The following is a 23,462-nucleotide window of genomic DNA, read 5'->3' as shown; positions in this document are numbered from 1 at the left end:
CGCGGCACCATATTTCACATATCTCTTTATGAATCATATAGAAAACTGCTGTATCTAGATGCCCAGGAAGTCAAATCGATAGATTGGTCTATATGGGGGCTTAAATCATACATGGACCGATAAGAACCAAATTCGACTCAGGTTTTTTAGATTTAAATTTCCAATTACAGCCAAATCAGATATTGTATAAAAATAAAATTTTGACAAAAAAATACAAATTTCAGAAAAAAAATTTTGACAAAATTTTCTATAGAAATAAAATTTTGACAACATTTTTGATAGAGATAAAATCTTGACAATATTCTATATAGAAATAAAATTTTGACAAAATTTTCTATAAAAATAAAATTTTGACAAAATTTTCTATAAAAATAAAATTTTGACAAAATTTTCTATAAAAATAAAATTTTGACAAAATTTTCTATAAAAATAAAATTTTGACAAAATTTTATATAGGAATAAGATTTTGACAAAATTTTCTATAGAAATAAAATCTTGAAAAATTTTCTATAGGAATAAAATTTTGACAAAATTTTCTATAAAAATAAAATTTCGACAAAATTTTCTATAAAAATAAAATTTTGAGAAAATTTTTGATAGAGATAAAATCTTGACAATATTCTATATCGAAATAAAATTTTGACACAATTTTTTACAAATACAAAATGTTGACAAAATTTTATATAGAAATAAAATTTTGACAAAATTTTCTATAAAAATAAAATTTTGACAAAATTTTCTATAAAAATAAAATTTTGACAAAATTTTCTATAGAAATAAAATAAAATTTTGATAAAATCTTCTATAGAAATAAAATTTTTTTTTTGGCAAAATTTTCTATCGAAATAAAAATTTGACAAAATTTTCTATAGGAATAAAATTTTGTCAAAATTTTCTATAAAACTAGAATTGTGACAAAATTTTCTATAGAAATAAAATTTTGACAAAATGTTCTACAGAAGTAAAATTTTGACAAAATTTTCTATACAAATAAAATTTTGGCGAAATCTTCTTAAGAAATAAAATTTTGACGAAATTTTCTACAGAAATGAAATTTTTCCAAAATATTCTATAGAAATGAAATTTTGACAAAATTTTCTATAAAAATAAAATTTTGACAAAATGTTTGATAGAGATAAAATCTTGACAATATTCTATATAGAAATAAAATTTTGACACAATTTTTTACAAATATAAAATGTTGACAAAATTTTATATAGAAATAAAATTTTGACAAAAGTTTTCTATAAAAATAAAATTTTGACAAAATTTTATATAAAAATAAAATTTTGACAAAATTTTCTATAAAAATAAAATTTTGACAAAATTGTCTATAAAAATAAAATTTTGACAAAATTTTCTATAGAAGTAAAATAAAATTTTGACAAAATTTTCTAAAGAAATAGAATTTTGATAAAATTTTCTATAGAAATAAAATTTTGACAAAATTTTCTATAGAAATAAAATTTTGACAAAATTTTCTATAGAAATAAAATAAAATTTTGATAAAATCTTTTATAGAAATAAAATTTTGGCAAAATTTCTATAGAAATAAAATCTTAAAAAATTTTTCTATAGATATAGAATTTTGAAAAAATTTTCCATAAAAATAGAATTTTGACAAAATTTTCCTATAGAAATAAAATTTTGACAATTTTCTATAAAAATAATATGTTGACAACATATTCTATAGAAATACAATTTTGACAAAATTTTCTATAGAAATACAATTTTGACAAAAATTTCTATAGGAATAAAATTTTGATAAAATTTTCTATAAAAATAAAATTTCGACAACATTTTCTATAAAATTTTGATAAAATTTTCTATAAAAATAAAATTTTGACAAAATTTTATATAGGAATAAGATTTTGCCAAATTTTCTAAAGAAATAAAATCTTGAAAAATTTTCTATAGGAATAAAATTTTGACAAAATTTTCTATAAAAATAAAATTTTGACAAAATTTTCTATAGAAATAAAATTTTGACAAAATTTTCTATAGAAATAAAATAGAATTTTGACAAAATTTTCTGTAGAAATAAAATAAAATTTTGACTAAATTTTCTATAGAAATAAAATAAAATTTTGACAAAATTTTCTATATAAATAAAATTTTGATAAAATCTTCTATAGAAATAAAATTTTAGCAAAATTTTCTATCGAAATAAAAATTTGACAAAATTTTCTATAGGAATAAAATTTTGTCAAAATTTTCTATAAAAATAGAATTGTGATAAAATTTTCTATACAAATAAACTTTTGACAAAATGTTCTACAGAAGTAAAATTTTTACAAAATTTTCTATACAAATAAAATTTTGCCGAAATCTTCTTAAGAAATAAAATTTTGACGAAATTTTCTACAGAAATGAAATTTTTCCAAAATATTCTATAGAAATGAAATTTTAACAAAATTTTCTATAGAAATGAAATTTTTACAAAATTTTCTATAGAAATTAAATTTGACAAAATTTTCTATAGAAATAAGATTTTGACAAAATCTTTTACATACATAACATTTTGATAAAATCTTCTATAGAAATAAAATTTTGACAAAATTTTCTATCGAAATAAAAATTTGACAAAATTTTCTATACAAATAAAATTTAGGTGAAATCTTCTTAAGAAATAAAATTTTGTCAAATTTTTCTACAGAAATGAAATTTTTGCAAAATTTTCTACAGAAATGAAATTTTTCCAAAATTATCTATAAATATAAAATTTAAAAAAAATTCTATAGAATACAACTTGAACAAAATTTTCTAAAATAATAAAATTTTGACAAAATTTTCTGTAATAATAAAATTTTGACATAATTTTCTATAAACATAAAATTTTGACAACATTTTTTACAGAAATAAAGTTTTGACAACATTTTTTACAGAAATAAAATTTTGACAAAATTTTCTATAGAAACAAAATTTTGACAAAATTTTTTATAGCAATTAAATTTTGGCAAAATTTATATAGAAATAAAATCTTAACAAAATTTTCCATAGAAATAGAATTTGGCAAAATTTTCCATATAAATAAAATTTTGACAATTTTCTATAGAAATAAAATATTGACAAGATATTCTATAGAAATACAATTTTGACAAAATTTTCTATAGAAATACAATTTTGACAAAAATTTCTATAGGAATAAAATTTTGACAAAATTTTCTTTACAAATAAGATTTTGACAACATTTTCAATAAAAAAAAATCTGATTGCAACTTCACAGTCCTGCTTTATGTAGTCAGAAATCGATTATTCAATATGTTATACACTTAATGGCAAACCTTTTGTACCCCACTCAGCAGTCTTTTGTAGGAGGCCCGAATTATAGGCCCAAAACAGATCAGTCTTATTATTTATATTGAAAATTACATCGCCACTTATCAGACCAACCTCGTAAAACATCTTCTATTTATCTGCTATGCATATTTTTAGTTCGAGTTTCTTCTACCATAACCCTAACTTAGGGGCCTCAGTATATTAATTCAAAGCTTAATCATTTAGCTAGAAATTCCTAGCACATTCCTCTCTTTGAGATGAAATGAGAAGAATTCCATGAAATAATATCCAATTTAATCTTTTTAATGTTTCCGTTATATCCAATCCTATATAAGTCGATTTAATCGCCTTGGGAAAATGTGTCTTTGGTATTCTTACAGCTGTCTTATTAACACACTTTCTCAATAAAAACGAATCAAAGTTGTCTGTCTTTATGGGATTAAGTTGAGGCAAAAACAAAAACAAAAAGAGCGACTATATTTTGCTGGCTTTTGGTAACAGTTGTATATTGTAAATTGAGACAGTTGGATACAATCTTGGGTCTACTCACTCACACTCTCTCTCTCTCCCTAACATATTGCCTTTAACTCTACATATCATCTACTGTAGACACAATAACACACACACACACCTATCAAATTCTCATTTTAGCTCACACCCCATAGCGATAATTACGATATAAACGAGAGATAAATCGAATTTGAAACCATGTGAGGTCTCCCCATTGGCAAGACCTCACTAAAATATAAAATTGCATTGTTTTTATTTAATTTTCTAAGATTATTGTTTGTGTTTTGAATTCATCGCCTGAAAAAAATTCTCTTCTGTTTTCTTTCATGTATGTGTATGTGGATGCTGGTATGGCTGCCTATTCGGATATCAACATAACGACAACGACACTATATCCGTTACCGATTGTTATCATTGGTATTGGGTAATGCTGTTGTTTTTGCTTGCTACTGCTGCTGCTGCTACTACTGACGTTATTGCTTTAAAACAGAACATTGTAATGTATCCCAATCCAAATTTATATACGTGCACGGCACGTATATGGCTAAGAGAAATTGGATTTTCTTTAACATATGGAGCATTAATGTTGAAAACATGGCGGTAAGTGTATTTGTGTGTAACATATTTTTTCTGTCAATTCCATCCTATACTCTGGGTGTGTTTGTATATGACACCTTGGGCTATGATACATACATTCGACTAACTGTGCTATCACTCCTATTGAGCCTATAAGCGTAACTATAACCAATATTCAATCGGATGGGAAAACCCCGAAAGAAAATGAAATAAAACAAAGTCTTTGGATATGGCTTTGGTTTCTATGGTCCATATATGTATACACTGTGGATTATTTTAATAAGAACGAATTTGAAGCATTTTACATAAATTAATCATGGACTTTGTAGGGGAAAATTATAAATTCTTGTATTTTTTTAAATACTCTGGAGTGGTATGTCTGTCTTACAAAAAATTTAAAGATTGTATTGACAATAAAAAGATTGAATTTTAAAACGTTTTAAAATTTTTAAAAAGTAAACTTTTTAATTTGAAAAAAAAAATGTATATTTGACATTTGACAAAATCGACTTTCCTCATGTCTAATATTAAGAGTAGTTCGAAAGGTAATTCTGGAAAAACATATCTAAAACAGCATTTCAAATGTAGAGTTTGATAATGGATGGGACATATTATACAATTATATTTTTTATACTTTAAAAAATTTTTTGTTCTTTAAATTTAGAAAAAACGACTTTCCTATTTTTAAACAAGTATATACAGCAGTAAGTTCGGCCGGGCCGAATCTTAAATACCCACCACCATGAACCAAATATTAGGGTTTCCTTTGAAATTTCAGGAGGGCTTGAGGACTTGAGGACACTTCCCGAAGATAAATTTAAAGATTTCAACTATGAGGACTATATCAGATTCTGGATTTATAAGAACCATTTTTGTTTGAGTTTTAGAGGAATCATTAACATCTCTTGTAAGTGTGCAAGAAAATTATAAAATAACGTCTTGATTTGAAATCTTAAATCTGGAAATTTTACATTGAGTTTCAAGCAATTTTCATGATCAGTGCGCCTTCTACACCCTCAAGAAGTGAAGTCGGTCTATATGGAGGCATTACCAAATGGACCGATAAAAACTTAATCCGATGCACGTTTTTGTGAGCCTAAAATACCAGAATATTTACAATTTCAGGCAAATCAGATAAAAACTACGGTTTCTAGAAGCCCAAGAAGTAAAATCGGGAAATCGGTATATATGGGGGATATACCAAAATATGGACCGATACTCACCATTTTCGGCACACCTCTTTATGGTCCTAAAATACCTCTAGATTTCCAATTTGAGACAAATTGGATAAAAACTACGGTTTCTATAAACCCAAGACCAAAATCGGGAGGTCGTTTTATATGGGGGCCATACCAAAACATGGACCGATACTCACAATTTTTGGCACACGTATTTGTGGTCCTACAATACCTCTAGATTCCCAATTTCAGGTAAATTGAATAAATACTGCGGTTTCTATAAGCCCAAGAAGTAAAATCGGGAGATCGGTCTATATGGGGGCTATACCAAAATATGGACCGATACACACAATTTTTGGCACACGTATTTGTGGTCCTATAATACCTCTAGATTTACAATTTCAGGTAAATTGAATAAAAACTGCGGGTTCTATAAGCCCAAGAAGTAAAATCGGGAGATCGGTCTATAAGGGAGCTATACCAAAATATGGACCGATACTCACAGTTTTCGGCACACGTATTTGTGGTCCTACAATACCTCTAGATTTCCAATTTCAGGTAAATTGAATAAAAACTTCGGATTCTAGAAGCCCAAGAAGTAAACTCGGGAAATCGGTCTATATGGGGGCTATACCAAAATATGGACCGATACTCACCATTTTCGGCACACCTCTTTATAGCCCTAAAATACCTCTAGGTTTCCAATTTCAGACAAATTTGATAAAAACTACGGTTTCTATAAGCCCAAGACCCCAAATCGGGAGGTCGTTTTATATGGGGACCATACCAAAACATGGACCGATACCCACAATTTTTGGCACACGTATTTGTGGTCCTACAATACCTCTTGATTTCCAATTTCAGGTAAATTGAATAAAAACTGCGGTTTCTATAAGCCCAAGAAGTAAAATCGGGAGATCGGTCTATATGGGGGCTATACCAAAACATGGACCGATACTCACCATTTTTGGCACACCTCTTTACGGGCATAAAATACCTCTAGATTTCAAATTGCATGCAAATTGGATAAAAACTACTATTTCTATAAGCCCAAGACCCCAAATCGGGAGGTCGGTTTATATGGGGACTATATCAAAACCTGGACCGATATAGCCCATCTTCGAACTTGACCTGCCTGCAGACAAAAGACGAGTTTGTGCAAAATTTCAGCACGATTGCTTCATTATTGAAGACTGTAGCGTGATTACAACAGACAGACAGACAGACAGACAGACGAACAGACGGACATCGTTATATCGTCTTAGAATTTCTCCCTGATCAAGAATATATATACTTTATATAGTCGGAAATCGATATTTCGATGCGTTACAAACGGAATGACAAACTTATTATACCCCCGTCACCATTCTATGGTGGTGGGTATAAAAATTTAAAAAAATTCGATTTTAGATTTTTGATTATTTGATTATTAAAACATATATTTTTAACGTTAGAAAGATCAACATTTTTATTAATTTTCAGGTGAAACGGCTTAGCTCTACATAACATTACCCTTTTCAGTTTTAATATTTTTTTCTTAAATTTTGATTAGTCGATTTTTGTCAATTAACGGCTATTTTGGGCTTTAACTGGAAGTTAACAGAAAGTAAATTGCAAATATCTTCTCTCCTGCTCATTTTAACTGAAAAGTGTTCGTTTCTGGCATATGGAAGATGACAGCTTCGTTCATAATACGATTTAAAAGTTGGTTAGTTAACTGAACTCTAATGGAACTTTATGAAAAATGGAGGTAAATAACACAAAAATTTAATTTTGACTTTTTGTAATTTTTCGAAAAAAAAGCTCAAATCGTTAAAAAAAATGTTGCAACCTATGTATCCCCAATACAAAGAGTCGTGGGTTATAGATTCGACCGAAAATCAAGAAGGTTTTCAGCTGTGGTAAGGGTTGCCATTTTGGTTCAATCGGACAAAAATTGGTCCAAAAATTTTTAAATTTTTAAATTTGGTCCGAAATAAACTTAAGAAAAATAGTACAGATACAAAATAATGCTACAATTTTGAATAGGAAGCAAATTTTGTAAAAATTTTGTATAGAAATAAAATTTTGCGATAACTTTTTATAGAAGTGAAAGTTAGACAAATTTTCTATAGAAATAAAATTTTGGTTAATTTCTCTATAGAAATGAAATTTTGACAAAATTTTCTATAAAAATGAAATTTTGAAAAAATTTTTTAAAGAATTTTGAAAATTTTTTCTTTAGAAATGACATTTTACAAAATCTTCTATAGAAATAAAATTTTGCAAAAACTTTCTATAGAAATCAAATTTTGGTCACATTTTTAATATAAATAAAATTTTGGCTAAATTTTCTAAAGAAATGATATTTTGAAAAAAATCTATAGAAATGGAATTTTGACAAAATTTTTTATAGAAATGAAATTTTGACAAAATTTTCTATAGAAATAAAATTTTGACAAAATTTTCTGTAGAAATAAAATTTTGACAAAATTTTCTATAGAAATAAAATTTTGACAAAATTTTCGATAGAAATGAAATTTTGACAAAATTTTCTAATGGACTAAAATTTAAAAAAAAAAATTCTACAGAAATAAATATTATGTAAATATTTTCTACAGAAATAAAATGTTGACGACATTTTCTGTTGAAATAAAATTGTGACAAAATTTTCTATAGAAACAAACTTTTGATAAAATTTTTTATAGAAACAAAATTTTGATAAAATATAAATAAAATTTTGACAAAATATTCTATAGAAATAAATGGATATAACAATTTGACAAAATTTTCTATCGAAAATTTGCGATAAATTTTTATAGAAATAAAAGTTTGAAAAATTTTCTATAGAAACAAACTATTTTCTATAAAAATTTAATTTAGGCTAAATTTTCTATAGAAATGAAATTTTGACAAAAATTTCCTAAAGAAATGAAATTTTGAAAGAATTTCGATTGAAATGAAATTTTGACAAAATTTTCTATAGAAATAACATTTTGGTCAAATTTTCCATATAAATAAAATTTTGGCTAAATTTCCTAAAGAAATGAAATTAAAAAAAAAAAATTCTATAGAAATGGAATTTTGAAAAAATTTTCTAAAGAAATGATATTTTGAAAAAAAATCTATAGAAATGGAATTTTGACAAAATTTTCTATAGAAATGGAATTTTGACAAAATTTTCTATAGAAATGAAATTTTGACAAAATTTTCCACAGAAATAAAATTTTGTCAAAATGTACTATAGAAATAAAATTTCGACGACAATTTCTATAGAAATAAAATTTTGATACATTTTTCTATAGAAATAAAATTTTGACAAAATTTTCTATAGAAACAAAATTTTAATAAATTTTATACACAAATAAAATTTTGAGCAAATATTCTATAGAAATAAATGGAAATAACAATTTGACAAAATTTTCAATCGAAAATTTGCGACAATTTTTTATAGAAATAAAAGTTTATCGCAAAAAAATCTATAAAAATAAGGTATTGTCTAAATTTTCCATGGAAATAAACTATTTTCTACAGAAATCCAATTTTGCCCAAATTTTCCATATAAATAAAATTTGGGCTACAGTTTCTATAGAAATTAAATCTTGACCATATTTCCTAAAGAAATTAAATTTTGAAAAAAAATATCTATAGAAATTTTGAAATCCAATTTTGGCCAAATTTTCCATATAAATAAAACTTGAGTTAAATTTTCTATATAAACTAAATTTTGTCAAAATTTCCTAAAGAAATGAAATGTTGAAAACATTTTCTATAGAGATAAAATTTTGCAAAAACTTGCTATAGGAATCAAATTTTGGCCAAATTCTTCAAATAAATAAAATTTTGGCTAAATTTTCTATAGAAATGGTATTTTGACAAAATTTTCTCATGAAATTATAGAAATTAAATCTTGACCATATTTCCTAAAGAAATTAAATTTTGAAAAAAATTTTCTATAGAAATTTTGAAATCCAATTTTGGCCAAATTTTCCATATAAATAAAATTTGAGTTAAATTTTCTATATAAACTAAATTTTGTCAAAATTTCCTAAAGAAATGAAATTTTGAAAACATTTTCTATAGAGACACAATTTTGCAAAAACTTGCTATAGGAATCAAATTTTGGCCAAATTATTCAAATAAATAAAATTTTGGCTAAATTTTCTATAGAAATGGTATTTTGACAAAATTTTCTCATTAACTAAAATTTTAACAAAATTATCTATATAAAATTTTGTACAAAATTTTCTAATTAACTAAAATTTTAACAAAATTTTCTACAGAAATACAATTTTGACAACACTTTCTATAGATATAAAATTTTGAAAACATTTTCTATAGAAGTAAAATTTTGACAAAATGTTCTATAGAAATAATATTTTGATAAATTTTTCTATAGAAATAAACTTTCGACGACAATTTCTATAGAAATAAAAATTTGACAAAAATTTCTATTGAAATAAAAATTTGACAAAAATTTCTATTGAAATAAAATTTTGATAAAAATTTCAATAACAAAATTTTCTGAAGAAGTAGGTTAGGTTAAAATTTTGCGATAACTTTTTATAGAAATAAAAGTTTGACAAAATTTTTTATAGAAATCCAATTTTGGCCAAATTTTCCATAGAAATAAAATTTATGCTAAGTTTTCTATAGAAATGAAATTTTGATAAAATTTCCTAAAGAAATAATTTCTAAAATGTTGATAAAAGTTTCAATATAATCAAATAGAAATAAAAATTTTACAAAATTTTCAATAGAAGTAGGTTAGGTTACAATTTTGCGATAACTTTTTATAGAAATAAAAGTTTGACAAAAATTTTTTTTGAAAATCCAATTTTGGCCAAATTTTCCATAGAAATAAAATTTAGACTAAGTTTTCTATAGAAATGAAATTTTGATAAAATTTCCTAAAGAAATGAAATTTTGAAAAAAAAATCTATGGAAATGGAGTTTTGACCAAATTTTCTCTAGAAATGAATTTTTGACAAAATTTTCTATAGAAATGAAATTTCGATAAAATCTTCTATAGAAATAAAATTAGGACAAAATTTTCTAATGAACTAAAATTTTAACAAAATTTTCTAATGAACTAAAATTTTAACAAAATTTTCTACAGAAATAAAATTTTAACAAAATTTTCTACAGAAATAAAATTTTAACAAAATTTTCTACAGAAATAAAATTTTGACGATATATTCTATAGAAATAAAATTTTGATAAATTTTTCTATAGAAATAAAATTTTGACAAAACGAAAAATCTTAACAAAATTTTCTAATGAATTAAAATTTTAACAAAAATTTCTTATGACCTAAATTTTAACAAAATTTTCTACGGAAATAAAATTTTGAAGAAATAAAATTAAGAAATAAAATTATAGAAATAAAATTTTGATAAATTTTTCTTTAGAAATAAAAGTTTGACAAAATTTTCTATAGAAATTAAAATTTGGGAAAAGTTTCTATAGAAATAATTATGAATAAAAATTTGACAAAATTTTGTATTGAAGTAGGTTAGTTTAGTTATAGTGGCAGCCCGTTATTTCAAGCTCACATAGACTATTCAGTCCATTGTAATACCACAGTGGTGAACTTCTCTCTTATCACTGAGTGCTGCCCGATTCTATGTCAAGCTCAATGACAAGGACTATCGAAGTAAATTTTTGCAAAATTTTTAACTATTAAATTATATTAATTTAATTTGGAAAAATGATCCCCTGGTACGAATTTTGGTCCGATTTTGGGAAGACGTTGGTCCAAGACAATTGGGTATATAGAGCGTGTTTTGAGGATGATGAGACTTTGGAACATAACCTTTGTCACTGTCTTGCCTATACTAGTTGGCCTGGCCAATCTTGGAAACAGAGACTGAAAACAAGTTGGGGACTTCGTTAAAGACACAACTTCTTGGAATAGAAAAGGGAACGAAGGAAAAAAGAAATTAGAGCACACAACAAACCGAATACGGGCTTAGATGTATGTTAGGCGACATGAGACAAAGCAACCTGAATTATTTTTTCTACCTAAACTAACAAAAGCCAACCTCAGATATGAGTATGAGCGTTATACAATAGAAGTGTTCAGACAAGTGTAAGAATTTTAGGTCTGATGGTCTCTCAGGACAATGGCAGAATTGTATACTCGAACGTCTCAGTGGGTGAACTGTACACTCGAGTGTCTTATTGGTGAATCTGTAGACCCGATGGCCTCAATGGAGGAACTCCATATAGCGAAAAAGTAGATTCCAAGATTTCCAAGGGGGAACTAAAAGCTTCAAAATCTCCGTGAGAGAAATTCCGATACGAAGAACTCAGAAAAGGGCCTTTGGACTTAGTAGAGGAACTATATATAGTCCCAAAGGTTCCAACGGAGGAGTGTCAGACTAGGTATCTGTTAGGAAGGTGTGAGGACTGTAGGTCCGAAAATTTCATTGAAGGAACTTTTGGCCCGAAGGACAACAATAGAGGAATTATAGGTACAAAAATGGATCCCAAGATCTCAATGGGGGAACTAAAAGCTTCAAAATCTCTGCGAGAGAAATTCCGATACGAAGAACTCAGAAAAAGGGCTTATGGTCTCAGTAGAGGAACTATATATAGTCCCAAAGGTACCAACGGGGGAGTGTCATACTAGGTATCTGTTAGGGAGGTGTGAGGACTATAGGTCCGAAATTTTCATTGAAGGAACTTTTGGCCCGAAGGACAACAATAGAGGAATTATAGGTGCAACGGGGAGCCACCGTGGTGCAATGGTTAGCATGGCCGCCTTGCATACACAAGGTCGTGGGTTCGATTCCTGCTTCGACCGAACACCAAAAAGTTTTTCAGCGGTGGATTATCCCACCTCAGTAATGCTGGTGACATTTCTGATGGTTTCAAAGCTTCTCTAAGTGGTTTCACTGCAATGTGGAACGCCGTTCGGACTCGGCTATAAAAAGGAGGTCGCTTGTCACTGAGCTTAACATGGAATCGGGCAACACTCAGTGGTAAGAGAGAAGTTCACCAATGTGAGCCTGATACATCGGGCTGCCACCTAACCTAACCTAGGTGCAACGATTTAAGCGGGGCAATGTCTTCAAATAGTAACTAAAAAATTAAAGTATGTAAGATTAAAAACAAGTATATACGGCCGTAAGTTCGGCCAGGCCGAATCTTATGTACCCTCCACCATGGATTGCGTAGAAACTTCTACGAAAGACTGTCATCCACAAATTTCAACTCACTCGGATGAAATTTGCTCCTCCAAGTGGCTTCAAAACCAAATCTCGGGATCGGTTTATATGGGGCTGTAAATGATTATGGACTGATATGGACCACTTTTGGCATGGTTGTTTAATATCATATATACTACCACCACGTACCAAATTTCAACCAGATCGGATGATTTTTGCTTCTCCAAAAGGCACCGGAGGTCAAATCTGGCGATCGGTTTATATGGGAGCTATATATAATTATGGACTGATAGGAACCAATTCCTGCATGGTTGTTGGATACCATATACCAACATCACGTACCAAATTTCAACCGAATGGGAAGAATTTTGCTCTTCCAAGATGCTCCGGAGGTCAAATCTGGGGATCGGTTTATATGGGGCCTACATATAATTATGGACCGATATCGACCAATTTTTGCATGGGTATTTGAGGACATATATTAACATCACGTACCAAATTTCAACAGAATCAGATGAATTTTGGTCTTCCAAGAGGCTCCGGAGGTCAAATCTGGTGATCGGTTTATATGGGGGCAATATATAATTATGGACCGATATGGACCAATTTCTGTATGGTCATTGGAGACCATATACTAACATCACGTACCAAATTTCAGCCGGATCGAATGAAATTTGTTTCTCTTAGAGGCTCTGCAAGCCAAATCTGGTGATCGGTTTATACGGGGGCTATATATAATTATGGACCGATATGGACCAATTTTTGCATGGTCATTAGAGACCATATACTAACATCATGTACCAAATTTCAGCCGGATCGGATGAAATTTGTTTCTCTTAGAGGCTCTGCAAGCCAAATCGGGGGATCGGTTTATATGGGGGCTATATATGTAATTATGGACCGATGTAGACCAATTTTTGCATGGTTGTTAGAGACCATATACTAACATCATGTACCAAATTTCAGCCGAATCGGATGAAATTTGTTTCTCTTAGAGGCTCTGCAAGCCAAATCGGGTGATCGGTTTATATGGGGGCTATATATATTTATGGACCGATATGGACCATTTTTCGCATGGTCATTAGAGACCATATACTAACATCATGTACCAAATTTCAGCCGGATCGGATGAAATGTGTTTCTCTTAGAGGCTCTGCAAGCCAAATCGGGGGATCGGTTTATATGGGGGCTATATATAATTATGGACCGATGTGGACCAATTTTTGCATGGTTATTAGAGACCATATACTAACACCATTACCAAATTTCAGCCGGATCGGATGAAATTTGTTTCTCTTAGAGGCCTCGCAAGCCAAATTTGGGGGTCCGTTTATATGGGGGCTATACGTAAAAGTGGACCGATATGGGCGATTTGCAATACCATCCGACCTACATCAATAACAACTACTTGTGCCAAGTTTCAAGTCGATAGCTTGTTTCGTTCGGAAGTTAGCGTGATTTCAACAGTTAGCGTGATTATGGGGTCTTAGAGCAATATTTCGATGTGTTACAAACGGAATGACAAAGTTAATATACCCCCCCCATCCTATGGTGGATGGTATAAAAACAATAAAAATAAATTCTTGCCACTTGAGTTTCCGAATATCGGAAGTAAAAATAAGTGAAGACATTATATTGCCATAATTCTAAGAAGATTTGCTATATGTTTTTACATCCTTATTAAAAAAATCCACAGTGTATTTTGAATGTTGGTATCTTTTTGCACAGAGTGTTTCAACCACATAGAGTAAATTTATTGTGACCAAATGATGGTGAAAAGAAATTAAATTGTATTTTCTTGTTCTACTCTCCTTGTTTTCTTTCTTTCTTTTTTCTACAAACAACAACACTCTCTCACACACACACACACACACATATCCATAAACCTAATGACATATTGACAACACTATACTAACGACAGGATATCGGTGATATTTCGTGTACGCTCAGCTAAAGCTGTTAAAATAACCGATGCTGCTCTACTGAAACGTTTGGGCTGTATATGTGGTGCCATTGGGACATGTCTATTAGTTCGCACCCTGGTCTCACCACCCGATGTGGTTGTTGGTCGAACAGCTGATGATCTGAAGGCATTTTTATGTAAAACCGATTGGTGGGATTATACGTTCACATCGAGTGAGTACAATAACAACAAACAAAAAGTAAAAATAATAAAAGAGTAAAAATGATTGAAAAAAACAAAACTACCACAATAAAATTCCAGTAATCCCATAGGAAAAAATAAACTTTAAATAGTACGAGTACCATATATATGTTTGGGTACTACAGTGAGTGTTTTTTTTTTCTTTTGTTTTTTTGATGGCCATCATATGCTTTAAAGAATGACCCGCCATAAATTTCGTACATATATTTGAAGATTGTTATACGCAAAAGGCAACTTTTTGAATGAATTCATTGCATGGGAAATTGAACCGTTCGTTGGGATTAATTTTATTATACCATTGACTAGTCAAAGGGAGTGTGGTTTTTTTTTTGGAAATTTTATTTGATGACCAAGAAGCATTTAAAGAAAATTGGTGCCATTAAATTTATTAGGAAGTGAATATAAAATTTTATAGTTTTATTTAAAAAACCAAATAAATTAACAATTAGACTGGATACTATAGATATCGTGTTACACCCTTAACCACATAGTGGTTGCAACAAAAAAAACGATAAAACAAAAACTTGCTTGCCAGAAATATTGATTTTACAACTCATAAAATATATACCGATTGACTAAGAATCAGTCTCAATCCAGCCCTTGGTGTCCGTTCGTCGGTCCGTCTGTTGATATATTTGTTGTTAGTAAGGTTACCCTCGCGATTATTAATCGGGTTTGATGAAATTGGTTACTGGGGGTTCCTTTGATATTAGCTTCAGGTAAGAATTACGGAACGACTATTCATGCAATCTATTTTGTTAATTATGCTACGTTTAAAATGTGGACTCCATAGTATCAGTGAGCTAACTGTAAGTTCAAAAGTCCTGTCGCCTGAGGGTTTTAGTAGAAGAACTATAGTCCCTTAGGCTCCGTCCAAGCTCTGTAGGCCAAAAGAAATCAGTGTGGGGGAACTGTATAAAGGCAAAATTTCATGGGGGGAACTATAGGGCCGCGGGTCACAGTGTGGAATTCTCTCAGAGGATAAATTTTAGTCCCCAATATATCATTAGTGGAACTACAGATTCGAAGTTTTTAGTGAGTGAAATGTACGCCCTAGAGTCTCTACAGATCGTAGGACCGGCGGCCTCAGTGGAGAAACTCTAGACGCCAATATATCAATGAGGGATAGTAGATCCCAAGATCTCAATGGGGTAGGTTAGGTGGCAACCCGATGTATCAGGCTCACTTAGACTATTCAGTCCATTGTGATACCACATTGGTGAACTTCTCTCTTATCACTGAGTGCTGCCCGATTCCATGTCAAGCTCAATGACAAGGAACATCCTTTTTATAGCCGAGTCCGAACGGCTTTCCACATTGCAGTGAAACCACTTAGAGAAGCTTTGAAATCCTCAGAAACGTCACCAGCATTACTGAGGTGGGATAATCCACCGCTGAAAAATTTTTTGGTGTTCGTTCGAAGCAGGAATCGAACCCACGACCTTGTGTATAAAAGGCGGGCATGCTAACCATTGCACTACGGTGGCCCCCGGATGGGGTAACTATAGGCTTCATGGTCTCCGCAAGGGTAATTTCGATTCGAAGAGCTCAATGGAGGAGTTATAGGTATGAAAGCCTAAGAACCACGATGTAAGCGGGATAATGGCACTAAACCAAAAAATCTCAATGGTGTCAGTGGGGGAACTATAGCCCTGAAAATCCTAATGGGGAAGCTGTAGACTCGAAGGTATTAGTGAGGGAATTTTAGGTTCAAGGATCCCGTTGGGTAATTGTAGGTACGAAGGTTTCTGTGTGGAAACTATAGACCCGAAGATCACAGTATGCAAACTGGACGCAAAGTTCCTTTGAGAGGACCTATGTGCCCCAAAAGTCTCAATGGGAAGTTGTAGGTCCCAGGGTTGCAGCGACGGAGAACTATGGTATATGCCTAACGTCTCATTGAAGGTACTATAAGCTCAAGGGTCTCAAAAGGAGAAATGTAGATACTAAGATCTGGGAGCAACTTTGTAATCGTTACGATGCCACCAACTTGCGAACAGAAAAATCCCGATGGTGTTAATGGACGAACCATAGTCCTGAAGATCCCAATGGGGGAGCTGTAGACTCGCAGGTGAAGGGACTTTACATCAAGGAGCTCAATTGGGAAATTGTATGACGAAAGTATCAGGGTGGAGGGAGCTACCGTGGTGCAATGGTAAGCATGCTCGCTTTGCATACACAGGATCACGGGTTCAAACTCAGTTTCAATCAAACACCAGAAAGTATTTTAAACGGTGGATTATGCTGTAGACATTTTCAAAACTTCTCTAAGTGGTTTCACAGCAATGTGCAACGCGGTTCAAGGAATTCATTAGAGAAATTGCAGGTATGAAGGTCTCAAAATGGAAACTGTAGACACGGGACTTATAGGCCCGAAAGGCTCAGTAGAGGAACTGTAGGCCCAAAGTTATAAGCGCAACAATGTAAGCGATACTATGCCACCAATTTGCAAACAGAAAAAACCCAAGGTCTCAGTAGAAGCATTACAGCCCCGGATATCGTAGCATTACTGCCCGGATATGGTGATCGGAAGACTAAAAAGTTTTCTTTGATGGAATTTTGCAAGGAATTCAATTGTTAAATTGTAGGTACGAAGGTTTCAAAATGGAAATTTTAGAACCGACGATCACAGTCCGGAAATTGCTGGCGCAGAAGTCCTAGGAGAGAACTTAAAGGCCCCAAATCTCAGTGAGGGACTGTAGGTTACAGTGATGGATCTGTAGGTCCGGAGAACTCAATAGGAGAAATATTGGCCTCTAAAGGGTGATACGGTCAAAATTTGGTCAAGGGAAAACGCATGTAAATCGGTGAAATCGTTTATTTTAAAAATCAAATTAAATTTCTTTTTCAAGTTCAATTAGTATAAAATTCAGGAAAAATATTCAGTTAGGCTTTCGCTTTTCCAAATCCGAATTGCCGGGCCTCACGCTTGACACCTGCCATCAGATTTTGTGCAGCCACCTTGTCCACCTTCTTCGCCGCAGAAAGCCAGTTTGCCTTGAACTGCTGCTCGTCCTTGGCAGTTTTTTTGGTCTTCTTTAGGTTCCGCTTGACAATAGTCCAGTATTTCTCAATTGGGCGGAGCTCTGGCGTGTTGGGAGGGTTTTTGTCCTTGGGAACCACCTGCACGTTGTTGGCGGCGTACCACTCCATGGCCTTTTTACCGTAATGGCAAGATGCCAAATCCGGCCAAAACAGTACGGGACAACCGTGTTTCTTCAGGAAAGGCAGCAGACGTTTATTCAAACATTCTTTCACGTAAATTTTTTGGTTGACAGTCCCGGAAGCTATGAAAATGCTGCTTTTCAAGCCGCAGGTACAGATGGCTTGCCAAATCAGATATTTCTTTGCGAACTTTGACAGTTTTATGTGCTTGAAAATATCTGCTACCTTTCCCTTCCTTTTGCCGTATAAAACTCCTGTCCCGGAAGCTGCTTGTAGTCGGCTTTGACGTAGGTTTCGTCGTCCAATACCACGCAGTCAATCTTCGTCAGCATCGTCGTGTACAGCCTCCGGGATCGCGCTTTGGCCGTCGTATTTTGTTTATCATCGCGATTTGGAGTCACTACCTTCTTGTAAGTCGATAGTCCGGCTCGTTTTTTTGCTCGATGCACGGTTGTAGACGATACACCCAGCTTATTTGCGGCATCTCGGAGAGAGAGGTTAGGGTTTCGCTTGAAACTACCGGCAACTCTCTTTGTCGTCTCAGCGGCTTCCGGTTTTCGATTTCCCCCCGATCCAGACTTCCTGGCTGTCGGCAAACGTTCCCCAAACACTTTAATTACATTTGTAACGGTTGATTTGACAACTTTTAGCGATTTTGCCAGCTTTGCGTGCGAGTAGCTCGGATTTTCGCGATGCGCGAGCAAAATTTTGATACGCTGCTCTTCTCGCTTGGACGGCATTTTGACAACTGAAGAGTGAATTCCAAAATCAAAATAGGAGTAACATTCTACACACACACCTTCAAAATGAGGGGTGTTCAGGTTTTTTAAATGTAAAATTGAAAGAAATACATCAAGTTTATATTGACCAAATTTTGACCGTATCACCCTTTAGGTCCCAATGGGGGACTTTAACATAGACGCGAAGGTCTCAGAGGGGGAGTTATAGACACAAAGGTATTGAAATATTGAATTAAAAGAACTTCCTGGGTAGTTAAAATAAAGAGTGCATCTTCTGGAAGAGCTTTTAAAGTTGTGCCTTTGGAAGAACTTTGGAAAATTTTTTTATTGGGTACTTGTTTAAGCTCGTTCCTCAAAATTGTACAAGCAAATTTTACATTGCTCGCAAAATTTTTACGAAAGCATAGTATTACGCCTGATTAGTTCCAATGAACTAGTTCTATCCGCAGATACCCAACTCTACTCAGTAGTGAATTATGGACTAAAAAAGAGATCTCTGGGAAAGAGATGTCACTTAAATTTCCATACCAATGGATATAAATTAAATCGACCTGTAATTAAATATCACAACTGTCAATGAAACAGATGTGTACGATTGGCTGAAATCTAATATTACGACAAATGTTGATATCTGAGAAGTTGATATTTGAGAAATCAAGTTCTAATAGAATCCTTGGACTACATGATTCTCACTGCAAAAATTACCATTGACGTATGAAAACCACTCAATGAGATAGCTTAGCAACTTAACGTAACGATAACGAACAGTAAATATATTTTCCATGTGTTTGTTTTTAACATCATTGTTTTTTTAAAGTATAGCTATCAAGCAACCCCATTTTAGACATAATTCATTTTGGAGCACCTTAACGCCATCCCGTGCTAATTACAAAAACAGATGTCACAAAAAAAAAAAAAAACTTGGTAATTAAATTACATTTGAATTAGTGAGTCAGAATTTCACTTTTTCGCTGCCAACATAATTGTCTACAAAAAAAAAAAAAAACTTCAAACAGTATCATGTCACACCGTTTTCATGCACAGCATTTCATCTACAAAGTTATGCCAGAGACCAGAATTTCCATTTGCTTGCCATAGAGAAGGAAACCTAACCTATAGCTCGTTCAAGGGTAAAATGCATTGAGCATTTTAGGGCTTCCCTTTCAATGGCATTAGGTTTGAAAAATGAATGGAGCTGAAAGTAATTGCAATTTGTCATGGAACTTTGAAGAATTTTTCTTGCTTGCAGCATATAAACCTCCTGCGAATAACCACTTCACATTGAGGACAAAGTTAGTAGAAGTTGGTGATTATCTGTTTGTTATGCGAATGTTGTCATAGCATTGTATGAAGTTCCTTCAACAACTAGGAAGATCAAATTGTAAATACCTTTTAGCTCATTGCCAACTTGCATTACATTCCATAGTTAGTCCATTCGACTTTTCCAAAATGGTAAAAATATACGCTTGTAGTCAGGTTGGTGGTATTAAAATTCTTCAAAGGTAGAGTTTGTTTTTGGATCTCTCTCATCCTTCTAGCACTTTTGGTTTGGAAGACTCATCTTGATTAATGCTAAAACAAATCAGACGACAAGAGGTAGGAGGCATGGGGAGATTGCAAACTGACTACAAACAAAAACTTCTAACTGCATTACAAGGCCATCTGTTTTTAGTTCCGGTGACTAAGTGAATCACTTGGTACAGGTCATGTCTTGTTACTGTGGTCAAGGCAACTTTGAAAAAGTTTTCTTGGATACAAACCATGCTGGCTGGAGAAAGTTAAGAAGTGCAAAGATAAAGTCGACTTTAGAGAACAATAAATGTAAACATTTGAATTTAATCCCATTAAAGCATTATGACATTACATCAGTTTCTAGGAGTTGCAATTAATTTGTTAAAACAGAAAATCAAATTATATTAAACTGCACAAATGTAGGGAAAGAGAAAACATTATCGGGAAGGCAAATAAAAAATAATGTTTCATTTTCTGTCTAGCAAAAATCCCAATTTTCCTGCAATTAATTTCTCCCATACAAATTGCAACTATTACAAGTTCTCCTTTTCCCTAAAAAAATAATTAATGTTTTCCTTAATCAATTTTACTTTTCATTGTAATTAAAACTTGTTGACTTTTACTGCAAATCATTATTTCACCTTGTTTCCTCAAGACTGCGTCCTTAGAAATTTCATACAAAAATTTTGTAGTTTCATAAGCTTGAGCAGTTAACACTTAGCTCCGGAATTTAACAGCAAATTGAGAAGAAAAAAACTAAAATAAATACGAAAGAAACTAACTAGCAATTAGTTAAGAATACACTATAATTTTCCAAATGAGCAAACTCTTTACTATAGAACTGCAAGGGTAAATATAAAATGGAATCAAGCAAATTAAATTAGGTTTTTTTTATTTTCTTAAATAACAAACTAAATTGTATTCATAATAATTTTATTACTGTTGTCTTTTGAGTGTTTATTTAATTATTCTATTCTATTTTTTATCTTAACAGTGGAGGTGGTCTTCCTGGCCTGGGGTGTTCGCCTATGCATTATGGTACGCAAAGCTCCATCTGAATTCAATGAAAGCCGTTTCATCTCAATGGCAATCTATAATGAATTCCTATTGACCTGTTTCTTAAATGTTTCCATGTAAGTATCCTAGGAGAAGGCATTAATATACCTACATTTTATAATCTGCAAAATTTTCTGTAGCAATACAATTTGACAAAATTTTCTATAGAAATAAAATTTTGACAAAATTTTTTAGAAATAAAATTTTACAAAAATTTTTTATGGAAATAAAATTTTACAAAAATTTTTTATGGAAATATAATTAAAAAACAAAATATGAAAAACTGAAATTTTGAGTAAATTTTCTATAGAAATAAAGTCGTGACAAAATTTTCTACAGAAATAAAGTGTTTACAACATATTCTAGAAAAATAAAATTTTGGCAAAATTGTCTATGGAAATACAGTTTTGCAAAAATTTTCTATAAGTATAAAATTTGACAAAATTTTTTATCGAAACAAAATTCTGGCAAAATGTTCTATTGAAATAATATTTTTACAAAATTTTCTGTGGGAATAAAATGTTGAGAATATTTACTATAGAAATAAAATTGCGACAAAATTTTCCATAGAAATAAAATTTTGACAAAATTTTCTATAGGAATAAAATTACGACAAAATTTTTTAGATAAATAAAAATTTGACAATATTTTCTACAATAATAAAATTTTGACAAAATCTTCTATCGAAATAAAATTTTGAAAAACTTTCTATACAAATAAAATATGGACAAGATTTTCTATAGAAATAAATTTTTGACGCAATTTTCTATAGAAATAAAATTTTGATATAATTTTCTATAGAAATAAACTTTTGACAAATTTTCTATGGAAATAAAATATTGACAAAATTTTCTGTAGAAATAAAATTTTGACAAAATTTTCTATGGTAATAAAATTTTTACAAAATTTTTCTATAGAAAAAAACTTTTGACAAAATTTTCTATGGAAATAAAACTCTCATAACATGTTCTATAAAAATAAAATGTTGACAACATTTTCTATAGAAAAAAAGTGTTGACAAACTTTTTCATAGAAATATAATTTTGAAAAAAAAAATCTATTAAAAAAATTTGCAAAAAAATAAAATTTTGAAAAATTTAGACAAAATTTTGCTATAGAAATAAAATTTAAAGGGTGATATGGTCAAAATTTGGTCAATATAAACTTGACGTAATTCTTTCAATTTTGCATTTAAAAAACCTGAACACCCCTCATTTTGAAGGTGTGTGTAGAATGTTGCTCCTATTTTGATTTTGGAATTCATTCTTCAGTTGTCAAAATGCCGTCCAACCAAAAAAGCATCGTATCAAAATTTTGCTCACGCATCGCGAAAATCCGAGCTATTCGCATGCAAAGCTGGCAAAATCGCTAAAAGTTGCCAAATCAACCGTTACAAATGTAATTTAAGTGTTTGTCGACAGCCAGGAAGTGTGGATCGGGGGAAAATCGAAAACCGGAAGCCGCTGAGACGACAAAGAGAGTTGCCGGTATTTTCAAGGGAAACCCTAACCTCTCTCTCCGAGATGCCGCAAATAAGCTGGGTGTATCGTCTACAAACGTGCATCGAGCCAAAAAACGAGCCGGACTATCGACTTACAAGAAGGTAGTGACTCCAAATCGCGATGATAAATAAACAAAATACGACGGCCAAAGCGCGATCCCGGAGGCTGTACACGACGATGCTGACGAAGTTTGACTGCGTGGTAATGGACGACGAAACCTACGTCAAAGCCGACTACAAGCAGCTTCCGGGACAGGAATTTTATACGGCAAAAGGAAGAGGAAAGGTAGCAGATATTTTCAAGCACATAAAACTGTCAAAGTTCGCAAAGAAATATCTGGTTTGGCAAGCCATCTGTACCTGTGGCTTGAAAAGCAGCATTTTCATAGCTTCCGGGACTGTCAACCAAGAAATTTACGTGAAATAGTGTTTGAATAAACGTCTGCTGCCTTTCCTGAAGAAACACGGTTGTTCCGTACTGTTTTGGCCGGATTTGGCATCTTGCCATTACGGTAAAAAGGCCATGGAGTGGTACGCCGCCAACAACGTGCAGGTGGTTCCCAAGGACAAGAACCCTCCCAACACGCCAGAGCTCCGCCCAATTGAGAAATACTGGGCTATTGTCAAGCG

At 31.4% G+C, this 23,462-nt stretch overlaps 1 protein-coding gene across 1 annotated transcript in view; it reads left to right on the top strand.

The window, feature by feature from the left end:
- LOC142240137 (uncharacterized) overlaps positions 1 to 23,462 on the top strand; it is a 328,529-nt gene that overhangs the window by 280,981 nt on the left and 24,086 nt on the right. The window contains 3 exon segments of the mRNA XM_075311847.1: positions 4,280 to 4,389; positions 14,616 to 14,830; positions 21,270 to 21,408. Of these exon segments, the coding sequence (XP_075167962.1) occupies positions 4,280 to 4,389; positions 14,616 to 14,830; positions 21,270 to 21,408 (464 nt within the window).

Source organism: Haematobia irritans, chromosome 5 (assembly GCF_050003625.1).
Source record: "Haematobia irritans isolate KBUSLIRL chromosome 5, ASM5000362v1, whole genome shotgun sequence".
In the NCBI taxonomy this organism is placed as follows: Eukaryota; Metazoa; Arthropoda; class Insecta; order Diptera; family Muscidae; genus Haematobia; species Haematobia irritans.
Note: the sequence above shows the minus strand (reverse complement) of the source record. Positions and strands in the feature narration are given on the sequence as shown.